General features: G+C 41.3%; 1 protein-coding gene across 3 annotated transcripts in view; it reads right to left on the minus strand.

Moving 5' to 3' along the window:
• Window positions 1-1976: 1976 nt before the first annotated feature.
• WASF1 (WASP family member 1) overlaps window positions 1977-25009 on the minus strand; it is a 142800-nt gene continuing 119767 nt past the window's right edge. For all 3 annotated transcript variants that reach the window (XM_040428865.1, XM_040428868.1, XM_040428867.1), the window contains exons 5-9: window positions 14031-14148; window positions 13576-13745; window positions 12925-13101; window positions 11544-12187; window positions 1977-2182 (exon numbers count right to left, since the gene is read on the minus strand). In XM_040428865.1, coding sequence (XP_040284799.1) covers window positions 2028-2182; window positions 11544-12187; window positions 12925-13101; window positions 13576-13745; window positions 14031-14148 — 1264 coding nt within the window. In that variant the 3' untranslated portion in view covers window positions 1977-2027. The remainder of the gene's footprint in view (window positions 2183-11543; window positions 12188-12924; window positions 13102-13575; window positions 13746-14030; window positions 14149-25009) is intronic.

Below are 25009 nucleotides of genomic sequence, written 5' to 3' on the forward strand. Positions count from 1 at the left end.
AAAGCAGCGTTTGTCATAGTCCTTTTTAAAATCAAAGCTGTGCTGTGATTGGTTGCTATGGGCAACAAAGACTGTTTTCATAAATGCCCCAATTTTATCTCAAGAACATAGCTATGGACAATAAAAATGATGGCTAAGTTCTGGGTGAAAAGTCAAAAGAGCTCTGAATTACATGAAACATCAATAATTCAGGCAGGATATTTTAGACGCATAAGGTCAAATTGTGGGTTTGTTTGAAATATAACAAAAAATCCATTTGACTTAAATGTTTGTCTTTTATTTCCATACAATTTTATGTTTCTCAAAAACGATGTTTGCAATTCAAACTTTGACCACTAGATGTAGCTACTGCATCACCCAAGCTTTCCAAAGTATTCCTACAGTCTATAAGAAGACAACCTGTGTTCCAATTAAAATGAGGAATTTATTAAATCAAATCATCCTGTTTTCTTAACAGTTACATAAGTTACATCGAATGTTTAAAGTCAGTTTTCACATGAATTTACTTTAGAATACAGGCAAAATAGTACCGAACGACATGTACATAAAAAATACCTCAGCATTCAAATAAGGCCATCATAAAAAAAGAACAAATAGTATTCATATGTCAACATATTCATAACCATGAAGCAAACTTATTTTCCACACACAGTAGCCATTTTGTGCAACATTGTAGCATCCATTAGAACAAGCCTATGTTCACATCTGCCAGTACTGTATTTCCATAGTTTTGCTCTGTTATAGGAGCAGAACCATGAAAATAATAGAAGCACCAGGCCCATTAAATAACATATGAAAGGCGCAGGATGAACCGCCACTGACTAAAATGGGGTCTATCGGGACTCCATTAGGGAGCCTGGCATTTTACCACATAAAATAGCTATTTTCTCCTGTTTTTTTGACAGGATCTACGACAGAGGCACCAACGCAGATGTGAACATGGCCTAAATATATCATGATAGAGGACCTGTAACCTCTCCTGATATGTCTGTTCTAGCAACAACTCTGGAGCACCCACTCTCATTATTCTATATTGTGCTAATTCTAAATTATTCCTACGTGAAATTTAGAAATGAATTACTAGCAGTTTGTAATGAAGGTCCAGATGGGTGTTAGCAGTTGGGGTGTGTCCCTGCACAGTCTGACACTGGCAGTACTGATTGGATAGTGTCAGACTGTGCAGGGACACCCCCTTAATAGGTAACACACGTCTGGGCCTTCGTTACAAACTGCAGGGAATTCATTCCTAACTTCTAGCAGGAATAATTAAGGAATGGGAGTCGTATAAGATGCTACAGAATGATTATTACACGGAAATGGAAGTAGTAAAGGTAAAACAAACATGTCAAGAAAGGTTACAGGTAATCCTTAAGCTCAAAATGGTTACTCTTTTCTGGGTGTAGGGTACAGTTCAGCTTTTAAACAGTTCGTCTCAGTGTATAGACCTAATTTCAAGCAGTAAAATTGTTACCTAAGATTTATGTTATGAACACCTCTCCAAATATTATAAGGCCTATATTAGACACAGCTGCCCTTGGAATTTCATTCTCCAGTCACCTTCATTAAATTAAAATTCACAAAGTGCACAAATAGTAAAGTAAAGAAATAAGAATCCAACTTTCTATACCAGGGATGGCCAACCTGCGGCTCTCCGGCTGTTGCAAAACTGCAACTCCCACCATGTCCTGCTGTAGGCAGTCTGGGCATGCTGGGAGTTGTAGTTTTGCAGCAGCTGGAGAGCCGCAGGTTGGCCAGCCCTGTTCTATACTATAAACTGACAGCTGCTTAATACTTAGTGGTCTAATGAAGCATAGTTAGAGCTTCAATAACGGTAAAATTCACTGTAAAAGTATGAAGATGCTAAGTTTACCGCAAACTAAAAGTAAAAAAAAAATATAATAATAATTCTCTCTGGAGACATAAATTAATAGAGATACAAAACACTAGAAATGACCAAACTTTTTTCAAAGAACAAGCACCACAATTGACATCAGCATTCCAGTTTGTAGTGTGTGATATATAACATTTTAATCCCACTCCACCTCATCAAACTCAGAATCATCTTCTGAGTCGCTATATTCCACAGCAATGCGCCGAGACAAAATGGTGGCTACATCATTTTCAATGCGTTCATGCTTGGCCTCTTGCTCTCGCTGTTCTTCCACTTTGCGAAGCTGAATACCTGAAAGGTTGATATCAGCAGTTTAATAAAGTAGAAAAATAAATCCTAGCCCTAAGGAAAATATATACCATAGACAGCCTGATAGACAAGACTTGTCACAATGTATGGGCAGCTCAATAAACGTGACAAGCGCATTCATCTCATGTTTGTCAACAGAAATGGATTAACTCATTTAAATGTATAATACTAATGCTATGTCGCTTAAAAGAGATCATACATATTAGGCTACATGTGATTAGAATGGTAGATTTCAACCAAAATGATCATTCCTCGTTTTACCAATAAAACATCATCATGGTTTAAAAAGTCAGCCATGTTTAAAAATGTTCATCTGACAGTCATTAGTGTTGGGCCTCATGCACACGGCCGTTGTTTGGGTCCACAATTTTGGCGGCTCGGATGCGGACCCATTCACTTCAATGGGGCCGCAAAAGATGCGGACAGCACTCCGTGTGCTATCCGCATTCGTTGCTCCGTTCCGTGGCCCCACAAAAAAAAAATAGAACATGTCCTATTCTTGTCCGTTTTGCGGGCAAGAATAGGCATTTCTACAATGAGCCGCCCGTTCCGTTCCGCAAATTGTGGAAGGCACACGGACTGTTTCCGTTTTTTGCGGATCCGCGGTTTGCAGACCGCAAAAAAACGGCATGTAGCCTTAGACTGTATATGGTGTCAACTGTGAGTGTAATCAGTACAGAGTGGAAGCATTTAGAAACCACAGCAACACAGCTACAAAGTGGCAGACCATGTGAAGTTACAGAGCGGGATTGCCCAGTCCCGAGTGCATAAAAGTCACCAACACTTTGCTGGCTCAGTAATTGCAGAATTCCAAACCGCCTTGACATAGGTTTCCATGGCCAAGTAGCTGCATGCAAGCCCTACATCACCAAGCACAGGATAGAGTGGTGTACAGCATGCCACCACAGGAGAAACATGGAAATGTGTCCCGCAGACTGATAAATCAAGATTCTCTATCTGGCAGTCTGAAGGACGAGTCTGGGTTTGATGAATGCCAGGAGAACGTTACAAGTCGGGCTGCATTGTGCCAACTGTAAAGTGTGGTGGAGGAGGGATAATGCAGGGTTGGCTTAGGCCCCTTAGTCTCAGTGAAGGGAATTCTTAATGCTTTAGCATACCAAGACATTTTGGACAATTGAATGCATCGAACTTTGTGAGAACAGTTTGGGGAGCACCTTTTTCTGTTCCAGCATGACTGTGCCCCAGTGCACAAAGCAACGTCTATAAAAGCATGACTGGATGAGGTATTTTTTTATTTTTTTTAACTCTTTTTATTAGTTTTACAACAGATATACATAGCACTTACATTGTGACATGTACATGTTTCCTTATACAAATATGACATGTATCTATTTCCTTATACCAAACCCTTAATTGTTAACGCCCCCCCCCCCCCCCCTCATTTCCCTTTCCACCGCCCCTCCATTCTCAGCATGTCAGATACCATTGTTTGAGGTTAGTCAGGTTACTTGGATTTTTTTATATGTGTATTTGTTTTGTGCTTTATATTATTCTCCTGTTTACTGATATTCTCCCCAGAGACCCTGAAAGGATCCCTTTATGATACCATGTGGTGTCACTAAATGGTGACACAATGACTTGTATTTCGTCATTTGATAGAAAAGCTTCAATAAAGCTTTGCAACTTATTGAAAAATTGTGTGGACATTTTAGGTTTTTTTTCTGCTCCACTTCTACCATTTCTAGTGGCAAGCAATGTTTTACCTGCTCGACTACTGCAATTATTGTTGGACATTTTGGGTTCAGCCAATTCGCTAGTAAACATCTCTTGGCTGTTAATATCATCACGTGCAGCACCTTTGGTACAGTTTGGAACATCACCAAGCGTGGATCGTGCACCACCGCAATATTAAGGCTGCGCTTTATATGTTGCCTTATAGTTTCCCAGAATATTTGGGACTCCGGGCATGTCCATAAGCCATGAAATAAGTCTGTATTTTCCTTTTTACATTTAGGACAGGAGGTTATTTTGTCGGACTGACCTTGTCTTGTAAAGAAACCATATATTGCTCTGTGCATTATGCGATACTGTGTTTCTCTCCACGCCTCACTTACAGTGGATTTACGCACCAATTCCCAACCTTTTAATATATCTACTGGTGCATCTATCTCAGAGATGTCATTTTTCCACTGTTTAAAGAGGTTATATGCTTGTAATTTAGATATATAGTGGCGTATATATTTATAAATAGTGAATAGTATTCTTTTTTCTCCTGGTTGTCCTTTCAGTGAATCAGTCATTCTGTTGATATTCAGGTGTGTAGTCTCAAAGTTTCCCTTTCAATATTCCCACTATCCTATAATAGAGTAGGAAAGACTTTTCAATCCCCGCTTTATTCCTGAATACTCCAAAAGTCAGCTACAGTTTTTGGTCCTTTCCATTGTTTGGTGTTCCTGGTATATGGCAGAGTCAGTGTCAGGGGGTCTAGATTAGGGATTGACTGATATAGATTTTTTACAACCGATAATCTGGGAACTTTCAGGCCGATAGCTGATAATTTATACCGATATTCTGTGAATTTTCATAAAGAAAATAATAATAATAATAATCCTACACAAATCTGCTGAAAATGAATATGTTTATTGTTAACGTGTATATATTTTTTTTTTGTAAACCTTTCTTTTTCATTTATACGTAAAGGGGTTGTCAGAGTTATGAAAAAAAAATAATATAGCACTGAAAATCTGATGGGCAGCAATATATAACTGAGCTAAGCAAGTTTTATGCAAAAAAACGATATATTTTTTTCTCATTTCCCTGGTTCTTTTCTGGCCCTTTGTTTACATGCAATAAAAACAATCTCTGCCGCTCCCCCTGCTCTGCTAAGGGAGTGAATACAAGTGCTGCCCTGAGTGACATGTCTGCCTGCTGGGAGACTCTGCAGCATGTTGTATGTGTAGGACTACAAGTCCAAGCTGTATAATGACACTGCTAAGGGAGTGGATACAAGAGCTGCCCTGAGTGCTGGGAGAATCAACAGCAACTTGTAAGTGTAGAACTACAAGTCCCAGCTGTATAATGACACTGCTAATACACACAGGATCTTCCCCCTACCTTCTTGTGCAATGCTCTCTCTAGTCTGTCAACTCCTGTGCCCAGAATGGTCACTGCTGCAGCTAGCCAGTCTGTGCCGCTGATGGGGTTAAGAATCTTAGGAGAGAGAGCAGAGGTGGCCAGCACAGTGACGTTAAACGACCTTTATCAGAGCAGGGAGAGAAGCTGACATCACAGGTCATGTGACCTTCAGTGAAATCTGAGAAACCAGCCACTGCAGATAATGTGAGTTAATTGGAAAGCTGTTACATTTGCTTAGTTAGGAACATAGAAAGAACGAAAAAAATAACTCGGATAACCCCTTTAATATTTTGTTGTTTTTTTACTAACTTTTAGCCCCCTTAGGGACTAGAACCCTTGTCCTATTCAGATTAGAAATAAAAGCAGGCACTCACCAGCTGGCAGGTCTAAGAGTAGTAGCTTTATATAAAATTTTTACATAAAATTTACAATAAAATATATGCATAAATTATTCACATAAAATATTAACATAAAAAGCACTGGGGACAATAAGTAGTTGTGTGTCTTCCTTATATTAGCTAACTGATTGAATGATAGGCTCTAGGTCAAATCCTATAAGTGCATATAATACATATAATGACAATAATGTCCTGTGTAAAAAATCAAGGATAAATATCCTTCCGTGAAAATCTGTGGAAAATAAAATACAATAAAAATATCCTGTGGAGAATAAATGTGACAAAAAATATATATAGATATAATATACTTTGGTGAATAGGTGTTTCAGTGAGATCTTGTAAAGGCCTAGTAGCAATTCCTCAGATGAGGTATTGGTATTGTTTCTATTTAGTAGCAATTCCTCTATGCGCCAGAAAATAAGGGTTTAGGTAAAGAGTGGTCGGGCTTTAAAACTGGGGCGTCCCCCTAGTTCTTCAAACCCTCTTACCTTGCCCTTAATTGTGACTGTCCTCTTTGGGGGTGCCACTCTCATAGGCGCTAGGACTCTTAGTTCTCCCGGGATGACGTGGGATCCAACGCTGCAGGAGTTACCTCTCGCCGATCTCGGCGTTCCACGAGGCTACCTCCTTGCGTGTCAACAGTCAGGAAGTGACTTCCAAAGTTCTTGTGGTCTCGCGTAGTCTCGCGATGGCTTGATCCAGCTAGGTTTACACTGGAATATTAATACAAGCTGTGTGGTAGTCTTCCGACTGTTATTGTAGTCGAATTCAGATGGGTAATTATTACTCGCAGGAACCAGCCAGACGCGTTTCGAGGGTCCTCCCTCTTCCTCAGTGATAGCCACTGAGGAAGAGGGAGGACCCTCGAAACGCGTCTGGCTGGTTCCTGCGAGTAATAATTACCCATCTGAATTCGACTACAATAACAGTCGGAAGACTACCACACAGCTTGTATTAATATTCCAGTGTAAACCTAGCTGGATCAAGCCATCGCGAGACTACGCGAGACCACGAGAACTTTGGAAGTCACTTCCTGACTGTTGACACGCAAGGAGGTAGCCTCGTGGAACGCCGAGATCGGCGAGAGGTAACTCCTGCAGCGTTGGATCCCACGTCATCCCGGGAGAACTAAGAGTCCTAGCGCCTATGAGAGTGGCACCCCCAAAGAGGACAGTCACAATTAAGGGCAAGGTAAGAGGGTTTGAAGAACTAGGGGGACGCCCCAGTTTTAAAGCCCGACCACTCTTTACCTAAACCCTTATTTTCTGGCGCATAGAGGAATTGCTACTGAATAGAAACAATACCAATACCTCATCTGAGGAATTGCTACTAGGCCTTTACAAGATCTCACTGAAACACCTATTCACCAAAGTATATTATATCTATATATATTTTTTGTCACATTTATTCTCCACAGGATATTTTTATTGTATTTTATTTTCCACAGATTTTCACGGAAGGATATTTATCCTTGATTTTTTACACAGGACATTATTGTCATTATATGTATTATATGCACTTATAGGATTTGACCTAGAGCCTATCATTCAATCAGTTAGCTAATATAAGGAAGACACACAACTACTTATTGTCCCCAGTGCTTTTTATGTTAATATTTTATGTGAATAATTTATGCGTATATTTTATTGTAAATTTTATGTAAAAATTTTATATAAAGCTACTACTCTTAGACCTGCCAGCTGGTGAGTGCCTGCTTTTATTTCTAATCTATATATTTCTTTATGTGGGATGAATAGGTGAATCATCCAAAAAGCAGAGCACCTTAACCACAGTAACAGATACGGGTGAGCCACGATATATATATATACCCTTGTCCTATTCACCCTGATAGAGCTTTATCAGGGTGAATAGGACTTCACACTGTCCCTGATTCTCTGTGCTTTGTGCACACAGCAGCAGGGAGATGAACATAGCAGCCAGGGCTTCAGTAGCGTCCTGGCTGCCATGGTAACCGATCAGAGCCCCAGGCTTACACTGCTGGGGCTCCGATGGGAACTGCCACTGAGGAGGAGGGGGAGAGGGGATCCTGTGGCCACTGCCAACAATGATTAATACTGGGGGGCTTGGGTGGGGGAGGGCGCACTGCACCACCAATGTTTTTAATACTGGGGTTGGGGGGGAGGGGCGCACTGCACCACCAATGAAGATAACTCGCCCATTAATTCATATACAGGAGGCGGGAGCTTGCTGCAGAATCACATAGCCGGCTCCCGACCTCTATGAGGTGCGGCACCTGAGGGGTTAACTACCGCAGATCGCAGCTACTTGTCATAGAGGTCGGGAGACAGCTATGTGATTCTGCAGCCAGCTCCCGCCTCCTGTATATGAATGAATGGGCGAGTTATCTTCATTGGTGGTGCAGTGCAGCCCCCCCTCTTGTCCTCTCTCCTCTCATTGCTGGCAGCGGCACAGGGGGGAGGGAGGCACTGCTTCCTTCTCCCCTGTGCTGCTGAGGGAACACTGATCGCGCTGACAGCACGATCAGTGTTTCCGATTCGTTATCGGAATATCGGCAAAATAGTTGCCGATACAGATAACTTTCAAAATCCTGAATATCGGTCGATAATAGTCTAGCTATTTAGAGCATTGCCAAGGCAGACCATGATTTTTCCGTACCAGCTTCCATGTTGTGTATGTATCTCTAAACATTAAGCTGTGTCTGGCTGAGGTGGGTAGCTCTGAATACATCATGTGTAGAAGAGTAGTCAGACTCCAAGGGGCAAACAGGCCACACTCCAGTTTGTAATTGGAATGTCGTCTGCGGCCCCCCAGCCAATCAAAACAATGCCTCAACAGGCTGGCTAGGTTATATGTTCGTAGGTCAGGGAAGTTTATTCCTCCGTTTTGTTTATTTACCTAAGTGTAGTCAAAGATATCCTTGGCTTTTTGCTTGCCCATATATAAGACCTAAATGCTGTCTCTAGTTGTTTAATATCAGTATGTTTTATCAGTAATGGTATGGTTATTATCATATAGAAGAGTTTTGGAACACACATCATTTTCAGCATATGGCATCCTCCCATCAGTGATAGTGGGAGTTTCATCCATCTGGAGATATCACTTAATATTTTTTTTTATTGGGGGGGGGGGATAATTCAGTGAGTATATAGTGTTTGGTGTTCTTCCAATCAATATACCCAGGTATCTTATAGAGTCCTTCGCCATGGCGACTGGAAGATTACTTATTTGTTTGAACTTTCTTTTTAAAGAGTGGGGGGGTTAAAGGATTTCTGTCATGAGAAATAACGTTATGTAGCTGACTGACATTAGCATCTGCGCCGAAGGCAAAAAGCCGGCAGCAGGAGCGCGTCCTTCATTAACTGCGCCTGCGCCAAATACTAAACAAGACGGCGCAGGCGCGGGATTTACGGGACGCTGAGGAGAACTCGAAAGTCAATCAACTGGACCTGGGCGTGCCAAAGGGTGCATAGACCGCTCCTCTAGGTGCTGAAGCAACGCCCTAATAGCACCTAGAGGCTCGTTAGGATATTATAAAAGTCTTTATTTTAAGAGAAGGGACGGCAGGCAGTGAGTTATAAAGCATACTGTTATGTACTGCTGACATTAGCACATCGCTACATAACGTTATTTCTCATGACAGAAACCCTTTAAGTCTAACAATTCGCACTTATGTGTGTTTACTCTAAAACCTGATAGATCGCTGAACTGATTGAGTAGCAAGAATATCTCCTTCACCTGCACACCATAGTTTTACATGAAAAACAGTATATCGTCTGCAAAGAGTGCATGTTTCACTTCCATATTTCCTACATGGGTACCTGATATATGAACTGGATGGATTTGGTGATGTGGAAGAACATGACTGGCCCCCACAGAGCCCTGACCTCAACCCCACCCATTGAACACCTTTAGGATGAACTAAAACAGAGATTGCGAGTAAGGTTCCAACATCAGCGTCTGACCTCACAATGACTTTTTAGGATACATGGGCAAAAATTCCCAGACAGATTCCAAAATCTTGTAGAAAAGCTTCCCAGAGGAGAAGAAGCTGTTTTAGCTGCAAAGGTGGTGCCAACTCCATATTAATGCCTATGAATTTAGAATGGGATGTCACAAAAGCTTCTGTAGGTGTAAAGTGTAGGTGTCACAATATTTTGTTCATATAGTGTGGCACTGCATACAGCACTGCTCCTTCCATCAAAATAACAAGCACCATAATGGAAGCCCAACAGACCCCATTATATACACACACCAATGGTATCTGTACGGATGAATCAACACTGCACATAAATAAAGCCAGAAGGCAAATGTGACCACAGCCTTAGGGCTCATGCACACAACCGTATGTATTTTGCGGTCCGCAAAATACGGATTCACAAAAATACGGATGACATCCATGTGCATTTCGTATTTTGCGGAACGGAACAGCTGGTCCTTCATAGAACAGTACTATCCTTGTCTGTAATGCGGACAATAATAGGACATGTTCTATGCAGAACGGAAATACGGACATACGGAAATGGAATGCATATGGAGTAACTTCCATTTTTTGTGACCCATTGAAGTGAATGGTTCCGCATACGGTCCGCAAAAAAAACAGAACGGACACGGAAAGAATAACATTTATTTAGTATTCTTTAAAATTAACGGGAAAAAGAAAAGAAAAATATTTAAAAGTTCAAATGCTCTGGTGCTTGGTAACAGTAATTGCTCTGTTTTATTATATCCTCTGCTTGTATTTGCAGTCTCTATCTTTGATATATCTATAAATCTATCCTGAGGAGTTGATCTAACTGAATTTCCCTGCTTCAGTTTAGCAGGAGTATGGCGAGATAAATCACTGTCAGTCCCGCATCATTATGGATAGAGTGTATGTAGCTCTATCCCTTGTTCCTCTTAAGGATAGAATGTAACTATTTGTCACGGCTAACACAGTGTCGGCAGCTCACCGGGGCCGGACTACAAGCACACCGCACTGATCTAAAACCTAAGATTGCAGCTCCCCCGACATGTTTCACCACAGATGTGGCGTCTTCAGGGGCTATGGAGCTACTAACAACCGTGACAAATAGTTACATTCTATCCTTAAGAGGAACAAGGGATAGAGCTACATACACTCTATCCATAATGATGCGGGACTGACAGTGATTTATCTCGCCATACTCCTGCTAAACTGAAGCAGGGAAATTCAGTTAGATCAACTCCTCAGAATAGATTTATAGATATATCAAAGATAGAGACTGCAAATACAAGCAGTGGATATAATAAAACAGAGCAATTACTGTTACCAAGCACCAGAGCATTTGAACTTTTAAATATTTTTCTTTTCTTTTTCCCGTTAATTTTAAAGAATACTAAATAAATGTTATATTTTAAAATAGACCTTAAACGGGAACCCATTAGCCGCTAGGCTATCTGAACCTTAATAATTTAAATCCCGGGTCCGAAGGGTCCCTAAAAGGAAAGACACGGAAAGAAAATACGTTCGTGTGCATGAGCCCTTACATCGCGCGCAAATATTATGCTTGATAGATGTAAAACATGCTAAATAACGCCCCATGCAGACTGTGCCAATTTCACAGCATTTGGCTCATATGCATATGTCAGACATAGATATAAAGCTCCATTGACCCAACGGAGGCCAAAAGAGTGTAATTTTAGCCTGTGTTTGGGTGTATAAGTTGGGTGTACACCATTTTTTTTCACTCTATAGCAAGGCACAGTGTACTATACAGTGATGGACTGGAAACTGCTTATTCAGAATTTGCAGCAGTTCCAGATACCTGACCTGCACCAATCTAAGTTTCGTCACATAACTGGCAAGTCATAAGAGTCTTTTTTCACGAGAATTACAAAAATAGCATTACCTTTTCGAATGGCTTCCAGCAGAACACTTCTAGCATCACTGATAACTGGGAGAGTTGATGGGTGTCTCTTAGACTCTGGCGCAACTTGAGATGGAGGGGATGAGGGCAGTAGAGGAGCATGAGAACCGGGCACAATAGAAGCGAGAGGATGTAGACCAGCAGGGGCATGCGAGAGGGGTGGGACTGCAACAGGAGAGGAGGGTCGCATCCCAGGAGGAGGTAAGGGTGGAGGTGGAGGAGGTGGAGGAAGACCCTGTGCCTCATTTTGGGGAAGTGGGTGTACTGGCACAGTGTCACATACTTGAGCAGAACGAGATACTGGCGGAGAGGGCTGTACAAGGGGTGGAGCTACAGGCGGTGCAGCTGGGTGAAGCACTCCAGGTGCTATCTGCAAAGGAGCTGGTGGGGGTGGCACAATAGTAGTTTGCAAGTTAGCTGTAGGTGGCGGGGGAGGTGGAGGAACAGGAGGTGGAGGAGTGGAGGATACTGATGATCGCAGAGAGGAAGCAGAAAGAGCTGATGGAAGAGGTGGAGGGGGTGGAGGAAGTGGAGGTGGCGGTGGTGGTGGAGAGGGGCTCACAAACACTGCCGTTCTACCCATGGCTGGAGACTGTGGCCGGTTTTCAGACAATCCTTGTGTGGCACTATAAAAAATAATAATAATAATAAAGAATTAAAAGGATTTTTAACAAAACACTGTAATTTATGTAGAACACATACCATATTACACTATAATGCATTTCAGAACAGATATTTGCTTCTACTGGTCGTGTTGGATGAAATATTGATTCCTTTGTGGTCAACTTAAAGGTACCTGATCGGTAGGGTTCCGACACCCGGGACCCCCTAACGATCAGCTGTTTGAGAAGCCTGTGAGCGCTGCAGCCTTCTCTCTGCTTTTCCTAGGACAAGTGACGACACGTACATATGTCACATGGCCTAGGTGCAGCTGAGCCCCATTCAAGTGAATGGGGCTGAGCGCGATACCAAGCCCAGCCGCTATATAAAGTACTGCGCTGTGCTTGCTAAGCTGTGAGAAGGAAGCGGTGCTCACAGGAGTGCCGCTGCCTTCTCAAAACAGCCGATCGGTAGGGGTCCCGGGTGTAAGACCCCCACCGATCAGATACTGATGACCTATCCAGAGAATAGGTCATCAGTAAAAAAAAAAAATTTACTGTCAAATATTCAACGATGGGACCATAGAAACTAAATGAAGTTGCACACATTGTCATCATACTGGATTTTGGGTTTTGTAAGTACTCCACATTATGTGATTATTTTCTACATTTAACCAATAGACTAAGGCGTCATCCTTTATAAAATATAAGTTCTTTGGCTGTTCAATCTGCTCTTTAAGCTAATACTATGCAAAATACAGTACCTGATAACAGGCATGGCTTTTCCATCTCCAGCTGCATGCATTGGTGGAGGTGGTGGTGGCTCATGAGGTCTCACCAATACCCGGTCTTCAACCCTGTTCAGGAAATCGTTCATCTGGCTATAAGGAAGTGCAGCAAGCGAGAAGGGTCCATTTGCAGTCTCTCCATAAGCTTGTGGTCTAGTGAAAGACATTTAGTTATTCATTTTTTTAAGGCTAATCCTGAACTCACAGCATTATAATGAGTTATTATGCTGTGAGTTCCTACCTGCCTGCGGGTCTTTTGTACTATACTGACAATGCTATGAGCACAGCACAGTAGACCCATGGTCAGGTAAGAACTCACAGCATCATAAGTCATAAGGCTCAGTTGAACATTTTGGGGGAAAACTCCTAGACTATAGTATACAAATACTAAACAAGTAAAAAATAAACTGTAGCTGCAGCTTTACTGCACATTCAATATCCATAAAAAAAAATATGGGCAACTTACTACTACTGTGTTGCCAGACAAGACATTTTTCAGACTGCAGCAGTTATCAAGAAGGGATTGTGAACAGGATATCTTTTATAGATTCTTGGGTCCACCTTGCACCCCACTAGAATAAAAAAAATACTGTACATGAAAAGCTCATTGATTCTAATACAACATACCTTGTCTCAAAATGAGCGGTTGGCCCATTAACAACTTCTATATGCTTATATGTATCTATATCATCGTCAGCCAGTTCTTGACCAAGGGCTAATTTCTGCCACTCACGACGCCGGTCATGTGGCGCTCGAGGCACTTTCTCAGGCTCATGTGGACGATCAATATTCTTTTGCTGAAATAAATACAAATAATAAACCATTACAATAAAGTGAATTGCAGAATCTATAGAGGGAGCTGGGCTGCAGTACGCTGGTAAGGCTACTATACAGCAGACGGAACTTTCATTGGTGGAGTAAAGGGATGGTCCAACTCTTTCAATACAAAATGCACAAATAACAAACATTTGTTTCTTCTCTGACAGAGCAATATATAATCAAAGAAGTCTGGAGTGGGAATCATTTTTGATATCTATGGGATAGTACTCATTTCTGTTATAAGTAACAAAGACAAACAATACCTTCTGCTTTCTCTTTTCTTTACGTTTGTCCTCAGTGTCCTGAATCATCTTCTCTTTCCACAAGTCAAAAAAGTAGGATGGGTTGGTGTAAAACTTTAATCCTTGCTTACCATCATCTCTATCAAAACAAAGACATAATAAGATATCAGCTTAAAGCCAAAGACTAGCTAGTCACTTTCAATCGGAAACAAACCCAAAAAATTAAGAGTAAAATGATGTTCTCCTCTGCACTCTACCTAAAATTTGTGTTAAAATTAAAATTAGGTATTTTTTCTTATTCAAATATACATACATAGTAGCAAATAATTGATCTTCATTTTTGTTTGGACAATGACAAACCTGACATTCTTGGCATAGTCTAAAATAGATATATTAGGCTTTGATTACATCTATGTTTTTATAAATCCGGGAAAGGAACAGACTGCCAGAGTTACCATATCCGGCATTGCCGGGCACCACCATATCTCCATTCACTATAATGGTAAACATCAGGTTTCGATCATGAATGCTGGCTTCTGTCACAGAATGACTGCTGCATGCAGCGGTATTTTCCCGGCAGAAAGTCAACATTTATGCTGAAAACCTGCCGGATCCCATTATAGTAAATGGGAATCTGGAGGTGCAAGATTCCAGATTTATCAAAACCAAGATCAGAACCTAGCCTTAGATAGATAGATAAATAAATCTATCTAATACACAGTGTAACACAGCGAGGGGTTTTGTCTGGAAAGGCAGGTATTTTCCTCCCAACATGTGCGGCTGGGCTGGTTTCCAGCCAGGTGAGGTCATATACCAGACCGGAGTTTAAGTGTCGATCCGTGTTTTGGCAGCACCTGGCTGTCCTTAAATAGGCAGCTGGGCTCAGCAGCTGAGTCTCTGTGTTGGGATCTGAGGTTTTGTGCCGGACTGGAGGGCTGAGACCCATGTGCAGGGGGAACTGGCCCCCTAAAGCCTGCTGTGGACTACTGGAGGCAGAACTGCCAACATGTTGTTCTGTGCAAATTGAACTTTCCATTTGTGTGTGAATTAACACCAAAGACTGCAAAGTGACATGTTTTATGCAACTGCTGCAAGTGTGAATAAACACTGAAGTTTGAGTTAACAACTTGTATTTTGCCTCTGTACTGCGTCCGCTTACCCCAGCTACCAGAGCGAAACCCCACAGCAGTGATGTAGTCTGTGTCCATTCAAGTTTAAAGGGAACCTGTCACCATGAAATTGCAGTGTAATCTGTCAGCAGCATGCTACAGGAGGAGCTGAGCAGAATGATATATAGTTTTATGGAAAAAGACTCAGTAAAACTTGTATTTCATTCATTTAAATTCCTGCTCATTCTGGGCTTTGATGTCAAGGAGGCGGAGCTATCAGTGACTGACAGCCTTCCCTCTATGACTGTGTATACAGAGATAGCTGTCAATCACTGATAGGACCACCTCCTTGACTTCAAAGCCCAGAATGAGCAGGAATTTAAATAAATGAAATACAAGTTATATTGAATCTTTTCCCACAAAACTATACAAACAATCTGCTCAGCTCCTCCTGCTCTACAACCTGCTGCCTTCGGCACAGACACCATGTTCAACATGACATGACTTCAAAGGGAAACTCCAGAAGCAGAGGCCCATATACCACTGAACATGTAAGAATTAGGCTACTTTCACATTAGCGTTTTTGCTGGATCCGGCAGGGTCCAGCAAAAACGCTTCCGTTACTGATAATACAACCATCTCCATCCGCTTGAGTGGATCTGGTTGTATTATCTTTAACATAATTTTAACATTGCTAAAACGGATCCGTAATTAACTCCATTGAAAGTCAATGGGGGACGGATCAGTTTTCTATTGTGGCAGATTGTGCCAGAGAAAACGGATCTAACCCCATTGACTTGCATCGGGGTCACGACGGATCCGTTTTGCTCCGCATCCCTAGGACGTAAAGCAAAATACAATATGTCTCCGGTCTGGGAACGCAACTAAACGGAACAGAGTGCATTTTGGAGCACTCCGTTCTGTACAGTTTTGTCCCCATTGACGATGAATGGGGACAAAACTGAAGCGTTTTTTCCGGCATTGAGCCCCTATGACGGAACTCAATACCGGAAAACTTTAACGCTAGTGTGAAAGTAGCCTTACTAATGTAAGAGAATTTGCCAAATAATAAATTTGTGGCAAAGTAAACTATCTTCAGTTGTTATCTGCATTTTTAACTAAGGGTACATATCCAGCAAAGGCAATATACATGAATATTTCATAGTCATCTCTACCCAAAGTACAACAGTCCACACCAGCCAGCAATCAAAAACGACCCTATGAATTATGAATTTAATTCTAAAGCCATGTACTGTATGCTCAAATAATTCCTAACAAAGCAATATGCACAAGAAAAAGGTTAAAAAATAAACAGTTATTCTAATACACCCTAATTTAACATGCCGCAATAGAGACAATTAAGCAGCAGATTAATATATGCAGTTCTTTTTTTCATCTCGTTGAGTACATTCTGGGGGAGATGAAAGACGCACAGCATCAATCTGTGAATTAAAAGAGACTGAGAGGAGGGTTCTTGGGTAGCAGTTTAACCTCACACTTGAACAGAATGTTCAAAGTACAGTACATTATTTTAATTGGCATGCCTAAATAATGGGCATCAAAGTGTGACATCTGGTGAACAGCATGTGCTCAAAGCCGCAGCTGATCCTTATGTTCAAGACCAAAAAAATGCAGTTTTGTATATTGGATATAATCTGTACAGACCCTGATAGATTAAGGCTATTTTCACACTTGCGGCAGTGTGATCCGGCAAGCAGTTCCATCGCCGATCTGGATGTGACTGAAAGCATTTGTGAGACGCATCCGGGTGCGGATCCGTCTCACAAATGCATTGCAAGAACGGATCCGCCTCTCCGCTTGTCATGCGGACAGACGGATCCGTCTTGTATCTTTTTTCACCTTGAGCAGACCGGAAGGATGGATCCGGCATTCTGGTATTTTGTATGGCACTAATACATTCCTATGGGGAAAAATGCCGGATCCGGCATTCAGGCAAGTCTTCAGTTTTTTTCGTCGGAGATAAAACCGTAGCATGCTACGGTTTTATCTTTTGCCTGATCAGTCAAAATGACTGAACTGAAGACATCCTGATGCATCCTGAACGGATTACTATCCATTCATAATGCATGGGGATATGCCTGATCAGTTCTTTTCCGGTATAGAGCCCCTGTGACAAAACTCTATGCCGGAAGATAAAAACGCTAGTGTGAAAGTACGCTAACACTGCATGTCACCAGGTTTAGTTTAATGTCTCATTCACACTACTTGATTAGTACTTTTTATCTGCTTCCTTAAACCAAAACCAAGAGTGTATCCTAAAACACAGAAAAAATACCATGGAAACATTTAGGCTGGGTTCACACTTGAGCGTTTTCCAGCGCGTTCAAACGCGCTGTAAAACGCTCAACACATGAAAACCAATGCTTCCCTATGGCCCTGGTTCTCACTTGAGCGTTTTACAGCGCGTTTGAACGCGCTGAAAAACGCCCTACGCTCAAACAAGTTCTTGAGCTTCTTTGGGGCGTTTTGACGCGTGTTTGTGGCCATAGGACACTGCAGTCAATCACACAAACGCGTGTCAAACGCGCGTTTACTATTGCAAAAAACGTGCATAAAAACGCGCGTTAAACGCGCATATCAAATACGCTCAGGTCTGAACCCAGCCTTAGGGTTACACAGCAACTTTGGCTGTTCAGTGACCAAAGGTCACAGTTGCTGCGATTGCAACACACCAGAAATCAAAACCTGCTGGATTATAAAATAAAAAAAATAATAAAGCCCTCACCATTAATCTACACTCAAATTGAAAACTGAATTTTACAAATGTTTGAAAATGTAGTAAAAAAGGAAAAACCAAAATTTTGCATGGACATAAGTATTGAAACCCTTTACTATGACACTTGAAATTTAGTTCTGGGGCCGTTTTTCTTGATCATCTTTGAGATGTTTCTAGGCCTTGATTGGAGTCCACCTGTGGCAAGTTCAGTTGATTGGACATGATTTTGAAAGACACAGCCCTGCCCATATAAGGTCTCACAGCTGACAATGCATTTCAGAAAAAAAAAAAGCCATTAGGAGGAAAGAACTGTCTGTAGAGCTCAGGGACAGGATTGTGTGGGGGCACAGATCGGGAGAAGGGTACAAAAATGTTCTGCTCCACTCAAACTTCCCAAGCACACAGCCAAGAAAACACAGAAGTGGCTTAGGAACAACTCTGTGACTTCACATAACAAAAATTATGAACCTTCTTAAAATGTAAATTTTTTAAGTCCAATAATACATATTAGACTTAAACTGTTCCCTAAAAAGTCCCTGCCTAGGGAGCGGAATAGCCAACCTGAGAAGGACGATCCCACTGTCTTCAAAACTATCCCTTCTTAGCCAATTGACTTCTTTTGCCCACTGCCTACACTCGCTATACTTAATCCCTTAATATCATGGGGTGGTATAGGGATAGTTTTGAAGACAGTGGGATCGCTCTCCTTAGGGCTGCTTTTGGCAGTTTACCTTTTTTATTTTGCAGTACTATACCATTGAAAACTAACTACAAAATATTGTACTTCTGTAGCAGCCAGCACAAATGATAGAACCTCCTATATAGATAGGTAATCCATTGTCCATTTACTGCTGTTGTAAGGGCTGATTCACATGATCGTGAGCAGTCCGGGAAACAAGGTCCGCGTGTCAACGGCATCTCCCAGACGGACCATGGGGATCTTGACCTGACTGCATCATAGTACGGATGCGGACAGCACACGGTGTGCTGTTTGCATCTTTTGCGGCCCTATTAAAATGAATGGGTCTGCATCCATTCCGCAATTCCATTTCAGAACGGATGCGGACACAAATATAGCCGTCTGAATGAACCCTGGCTACTTTCACATGTGCCTTCTGGCAGGTTGTTCTGGCAAAGAATTCCCGGAATCGGCTCGACAAAAAACGCTGCGTGCATAGGGGGCTGGTGGGCATTCCGCACATGTGAAACTAGCCTTATACCCACTTCTTGATTCTACTTCTGATTTTGGCTTAAAAAAAAATACTGGATAAAAAATACTGACCGAATGCTGATATTAAAATAACCTATCCACAGGAGTGATTGAGGATTGTCTTGTATTGATGGCAGAACTGGAGCAGTACTATAAAGCCAACCATAGTATTTTGTTGTTCCTGCTCCTAGAACTGTTACCTATAGTGCATAAAAATAATATATCTAAAAATAAATAAATGAATAATTTTTTTTTTTAAAAAAGGAGATTTCGCATTATGTATTTTTCAAAAGAAAAAAAACACAGGATGCCCAGAATCGGCTGCTTTGATAAAGTACTGCATGCTCGTAATGCACTTTTGGGCAATAACAGCATACAATTCAATTAAATACATCACTTCTGACATCCTATCCATCTTCACATGCCTCATATTTCCTTACTTCAGAGTAAGCAAATGCATTATAATGCTAATTCCATGTGCAATGAACAGTTAATATTGGGCTCAGTCAAAGAATAGATCCTTTTAATGAGACTGAAAAATCTATTTGCTTTATTCCACCATTAGCCTTTGTACACATCCCTGCCTGTTGTACAATGTGAGGGTAATGTGGTTTCCTATACACTCGCCTAAGTCATTTTTAGATAGCACATTGTGTACTGGATGCCCTTGAATTGCGAAGAATCTGACCTCACTTATGTAATCTTTATTCAGTATTTCAGCTGTTTACCTCCAGTTATAGGCAGGCCATACACAATACTAGTTCAGCCAGCAGTTCTCTCCCGACATTGGTATGGTAGAAAATGCTGGATATCACTCCTGCTCTCACAGGAAAACCTGAACTCACTTCCATCAGAAAAAGGCTACTATTGTAGATGGCAAAAAAACTTATTTTTAGAATTTTTGCCAGTTTACCTTTTTTTTTTTTTGCAGTACTAAACCATTGAAAACTACAAAATATTGTCCTTCTGTAGAAGTCCCCAAAAAAGAAAGTATTTCCTATACAGGTAGGTAATCCATCGTCAGATGACTGCTGGGCTACTGTAAGGGCTGATTCACATGATCCGGATCGGTCCGGGAAACAAGGTCTGTGTGTCAGCGGCATATCCCAGAGCGACCACGACGACCCTGACTGCATCAAAGTGTTTATGATGCAGTCAGTTTCTATCTGATCAGGGGTCTAATGTACTGTACTGACATGATGATGGAGTAGAGTACAATAGGCCCACTATCAGATAGGAACTGACTGCATCATAATACACTATGATGCAATCAGTTCCGGTCAGAGGAGCTGTGGTCAGTCCGGGACATGCGGTGGACACAAGGACTGTGTTTCCCAGACAGATCAATGTTGTGAGAATCATCCCTAAAAGATGTTGGCAGTAAGGGGTTTCCTTGTGATAATAACATCTGTAGAATTGGGATGGCAGGTCTAGATAAAGATGCCCACAGAAGAGTACTGCACTTATAAGTGTAATGTGTGATGCTCTAATTGAGTCACTACAAGTGGGGCTTTCTCTGGTCTGACTGAGAAAGTTAAGGTGCACTTAGACTCATCAATAACCGTCCAGATTATCTGGAACGACCACTCCCGCGAACGGTCATTCCCAATCATCTGGCCTTCTCAATGGATCACCGATCACATGATCCTGTCGCTCATGCAGGCACCACCGATCATGGCGTCTGAGCAGTAGATCGTGTGGTCTAAACAGCAATCTGCTGCTCAGAAGCCACAATTCTATATGAGGACGCGGGATCGCTATAGCAATCCCTCGTCCTCATAGAGTGAAGAAGATCACTGCATGTAAACGTGGATCAAAACATCCGGCAACGGAGGGAGCAGACAATAGCAAGCCGCGACGGTGACCAGCCTGCAGGGGCCCGGCAGTCCCTGGTAGCCGGGACCCTGCTGTATCCGTCGGCATTGCTGTAAAAGCTGATGGCGAATTAACCCCTTCTATGCCGCGGTTCATGCTGACCGCGACATAGAAGTGGTTTGCAGCGGATAAAGGAGCCAATCGAGTCCCCGAGCTGATGTGGCGGGGACCCGATGAGTGAGAAGGCAGACCGATGCCGTGCAGAGGCTGCCCAATGCCTTGCACGGCATCGGGACCTGAGAGATGTATTGTAATGCATTGCAGAGGGGATCAGACCCCCAAAAGTGAACATCAGAAATAAAGTAAAAAAAGAAAAAGTAAAAAAAAAAAAAAATAATAGTTTTTAATAAAATTCATAAAGTAATAAAATTAATAAAGTAAAAAAAGAAAAAAAACGCCCCTTTCCCCTTATTTTATAATAAAGAACAGAAAAAAAACTGAAAAACCCACACATATTAGGTATCGCCGAGTCCGGAATGACTGGCTCTATAAATATATCACATGATCCACCCTGTCTGATAAACACCATTAAAAATAAAAAAAAGTGTAAAAAAAGCTATTTTTGTCACCTTACATCACAAAGAGTGCAACACCAAGCGATCAAAAAGGCGTATGTCCCACAAAATGGTATCAATAAAACATTCACCTCATCCCGCAAAAAATGAGCCCCTACAATCACCCAAAAAATAAAAAAAATATATAGCTCTCAGAACATGGAGACACCAAAACATAATTTTTTTGTTTCAAAACTGCTAGTATTGTGCTAAAGTGAAATACTTAAAAAAAAATATATACATATTAGGTATCGCCACGTCCCTAACAACCAGCTCTATAAAAATATCACATGACCTTACCCCTCAGGTGAACATCGTGAAAAAATAAAAATAAAAAAAAGTTTAAAAAACGCAATTTTTGTCACATTACATCACAAAAATTGCAACATCAAGTGATCAAAAAGGCGTATGCCCCCCAAAATAGTACCAATCATACCGTCACCTCATCCCACAGAAAATGAGACCCTACCTAAGAGAATCGGTCAAAAAAAAAAAAAAAGCCATGGCTCTCAGACTATGGATACACTAAAATATTATTTCGGTTTCAAAAATTGCTATTATTGTGTAAGGCCTCTTTCACACTTGCGTTGTCCGGATCCGGCGTGTACTCCACTTGCCGGAATTACACTCCGGATCCGGAAAAACGCAAGTGTACTGAAAGCATTTGAAGACGGAACCGTCTTCCAAATGCGTTCAGTGTTACTATGGCACCCAGGACGCTATTAAAGTCCTGGTTGCCATAGTAGGAGCGGGGAGCGGGGGAGCAGTATACTTACAGTCCGTGCGGCTCCCGGGGCGCTCCAGAATGACGTCAGAGCGCCCCATGCGCATGGATGACGTGATCCATGTGATCACATGATCCATGAGCTTGGGGCGCCCTGACGTCACTCTGGAGCGCCCGGGGAGCCGCACGGACGGTAAGTACACTGCTCCCCGCTCCCCACTACACTTTACCATGGCTGCCAGGACTTTAGCGTCCCGGCAGCCATGGTAACCACTCTGAAAAAGCTAAATGTCGGATGCGGCAATGCGCCGAAACGACGTTTAGCTTAAGGCCGGATCCGGATCAATGCCTTTCAATGGGCATTAATTCCGGATCCGGCCTTGCGGCAAGTGTTCCGGATTTTTGGCCGGAGCAAAAAGCGCAGCATGCTGCGGTATTTTCTCCGGCCAAAAAACGTTCCGTTCCGGAACTGAAGACATCCTGATGCATCCTGAACGGATTTCTCTCCATTCAGAATGCATTAGGATAATCCTGATCAGGATTCTTCCGGCATAGAGCCCTGACGACGGAACTCTATGCCGGAAGACAATAACGCAGGTGTGAAAGAGCCCTAAAACTTAAATAAATAAGAAAAAGTAGACATATTAGGTATTGCCACGTCCGTAACGATCTGCTCTATAAAAAAGTCACATGACCTAATCTCTCAGGTAAACGCTGTAAAAATAAATAAATAAAAACTGCACCAAAACAACCAATTTTTTGGTCACCTTGCCCCATCAAAGTGTAATAATGAATGATCAAAAAATCATATGTACCCAAAAATGGTACCAATAAAAAGTCAACTTTCTGCAAAAAACAAGACTTTGCACAAGACGATCAGCAGAAATAAAAATAAAAATAGGGCGTTCTGAAAATGGAGATACAAAAACCTAATTTTTGTTTTCAAAAATTATGTAAAACTGAAACAAATCATAGAAAGTAGACATATTTGATATCATTGCGTCCATAACAACCTGCTCTATAAAAATAGCGCATCATTTAACCTGTCAGATGAATGTTGTTAAAAATAAAAACAGTGCCAAAACATCCATTTTTTGGTTACCTTGCCTCACAAAAATTTTTTATATAGAGCAATTAAAAATCATATGAACCCCAAAATAGTACCAATAAAACTGGCACCTTATCCCGTAGTTTCCAAAACATGGTCACTATTTTGAGTTTCTACTGTAGGGGTGCATCACGGGGGCTTCAAATGGAACATGGCATCTAAAAAACAGTTCAGCTAAATCTGCCTTCCAAAAACCATATGGCATTCCTTTCCTACTGCGCCATGCCGTGTGCCCGTACAGCAGTTTACAATCACATGTGGGGTGTTTCTGTAAACTGCAGAATCAGGGTAATAAATATTGAGTTTTATTTGGCTGTTAACCCTTGCTTTGCTACTGGAAAAAAAAATATTTTATGTAAAATCTGCCAAAAAAGTGAAATTCTGAAATGTCATCTACATTTTCCAATAATTCTTGTGGAACACCTAAAGGGTTAACAAAGTTTGTAAAATCAGTTTTGTATACCTTGAGGGGTGTAGTTTCTAAAATGGGGTCATTTTTGGGTGGTTTCTATTATGTAAGCGTCACAAAGTGACTTCAGACCTGAACTGGTCCTTAAAAAGTGGGTTTTGGAAATTTTCCTAAATATTTCAAGATTTGCTTCCAAACTTCTAAGCCTTCTAACGTCTCTAAAAAATTGAATGTCATTTTCAAAATGATCCAAACATGAAGTAGACATATGGGAAATGTAAAGTAATAACTATTATATGAGGTATCACTATCTATTATAAAAGTAGAGAAATTGAAATTTGAAAATTTGGAAATTTTTCTAAACCTTTGGTAAATTTGGGATTTTTTCATAAATAAAGGTGAAATATATTGACTCAAGTTTATGACTATCATGAAGTACAATGTAAAGAGTATGGTGGCTCTCTGTCGCCTGTAACTATGAATGGGTGCTACTAAGGCTAATGACTCACCCAGTCAAAAGGAAAATATAATGTATATAGAGAGGCTGAGCACTCTCCCAATGGACCACACAAAGACTATTCAAAAAATATTATATTTATTACACCAATATATAGATCCAAAAGGTAGAACAAACAATATAACAATATAACAAAATACACAATAAAAATTCACATAAAAAAATTCAATGTTAAGATTATTCAGATTAAGAGCATAAATAACTGGATATGCGGTGGCATGCAAAAGAATACTTTGTGCAACTTGGGTAAAAGAGTATGTCCTGATTAAATATAAAATCGATGACAATTCGATGTTGAGATAATCGATAGTGTAAAGATAAATTTAAATCAAATAATAATAAATCGATTATAATATGTTCAGTCAGGAAAAGACCCCGAAACGCATCTGGTTTCAAAAGACCCGTACATCAGCTGATGGACGTCCTGACTCTAACAACTTGAATCGATGCTTTTACCCTGATGAACTTTTCTGGCATACAGCGAATATTTTGACCCTTGTACTGATAGAGTTACAATTAAAACTTCTACAATCGAAGAATCTCTACACGGAGGGCTACATCGCTCACACTGCTCCTGCTGAATCGCTACTAACAGGTACTGCCGAATCTGACTCCATCAGCCACGTGGGACGCCCACCGTGTGTTATAGTCAGACAGCATTTGCAAGTGTGTTTTTTCGTTTTGCCATACAGGGGATATTGACTGAACATATTATAATCGATAAAATAATCGAAAGCAAATATCGAATTTCAGTCCG

This window comes from Bufo bufo, chromosome 4 (assembly GCF_905171765.1).
Source record: "Bufo bufo chromosome 4, aBufBuf1.1, whole genome shotgun sequence".
NCBI classification, from domain to species: domain Eukaryota; kingdom Metazoa; phylum Chordata; class Amphibia; order Anura; family Bufonidae; genus Bufo; species Bufo bufo.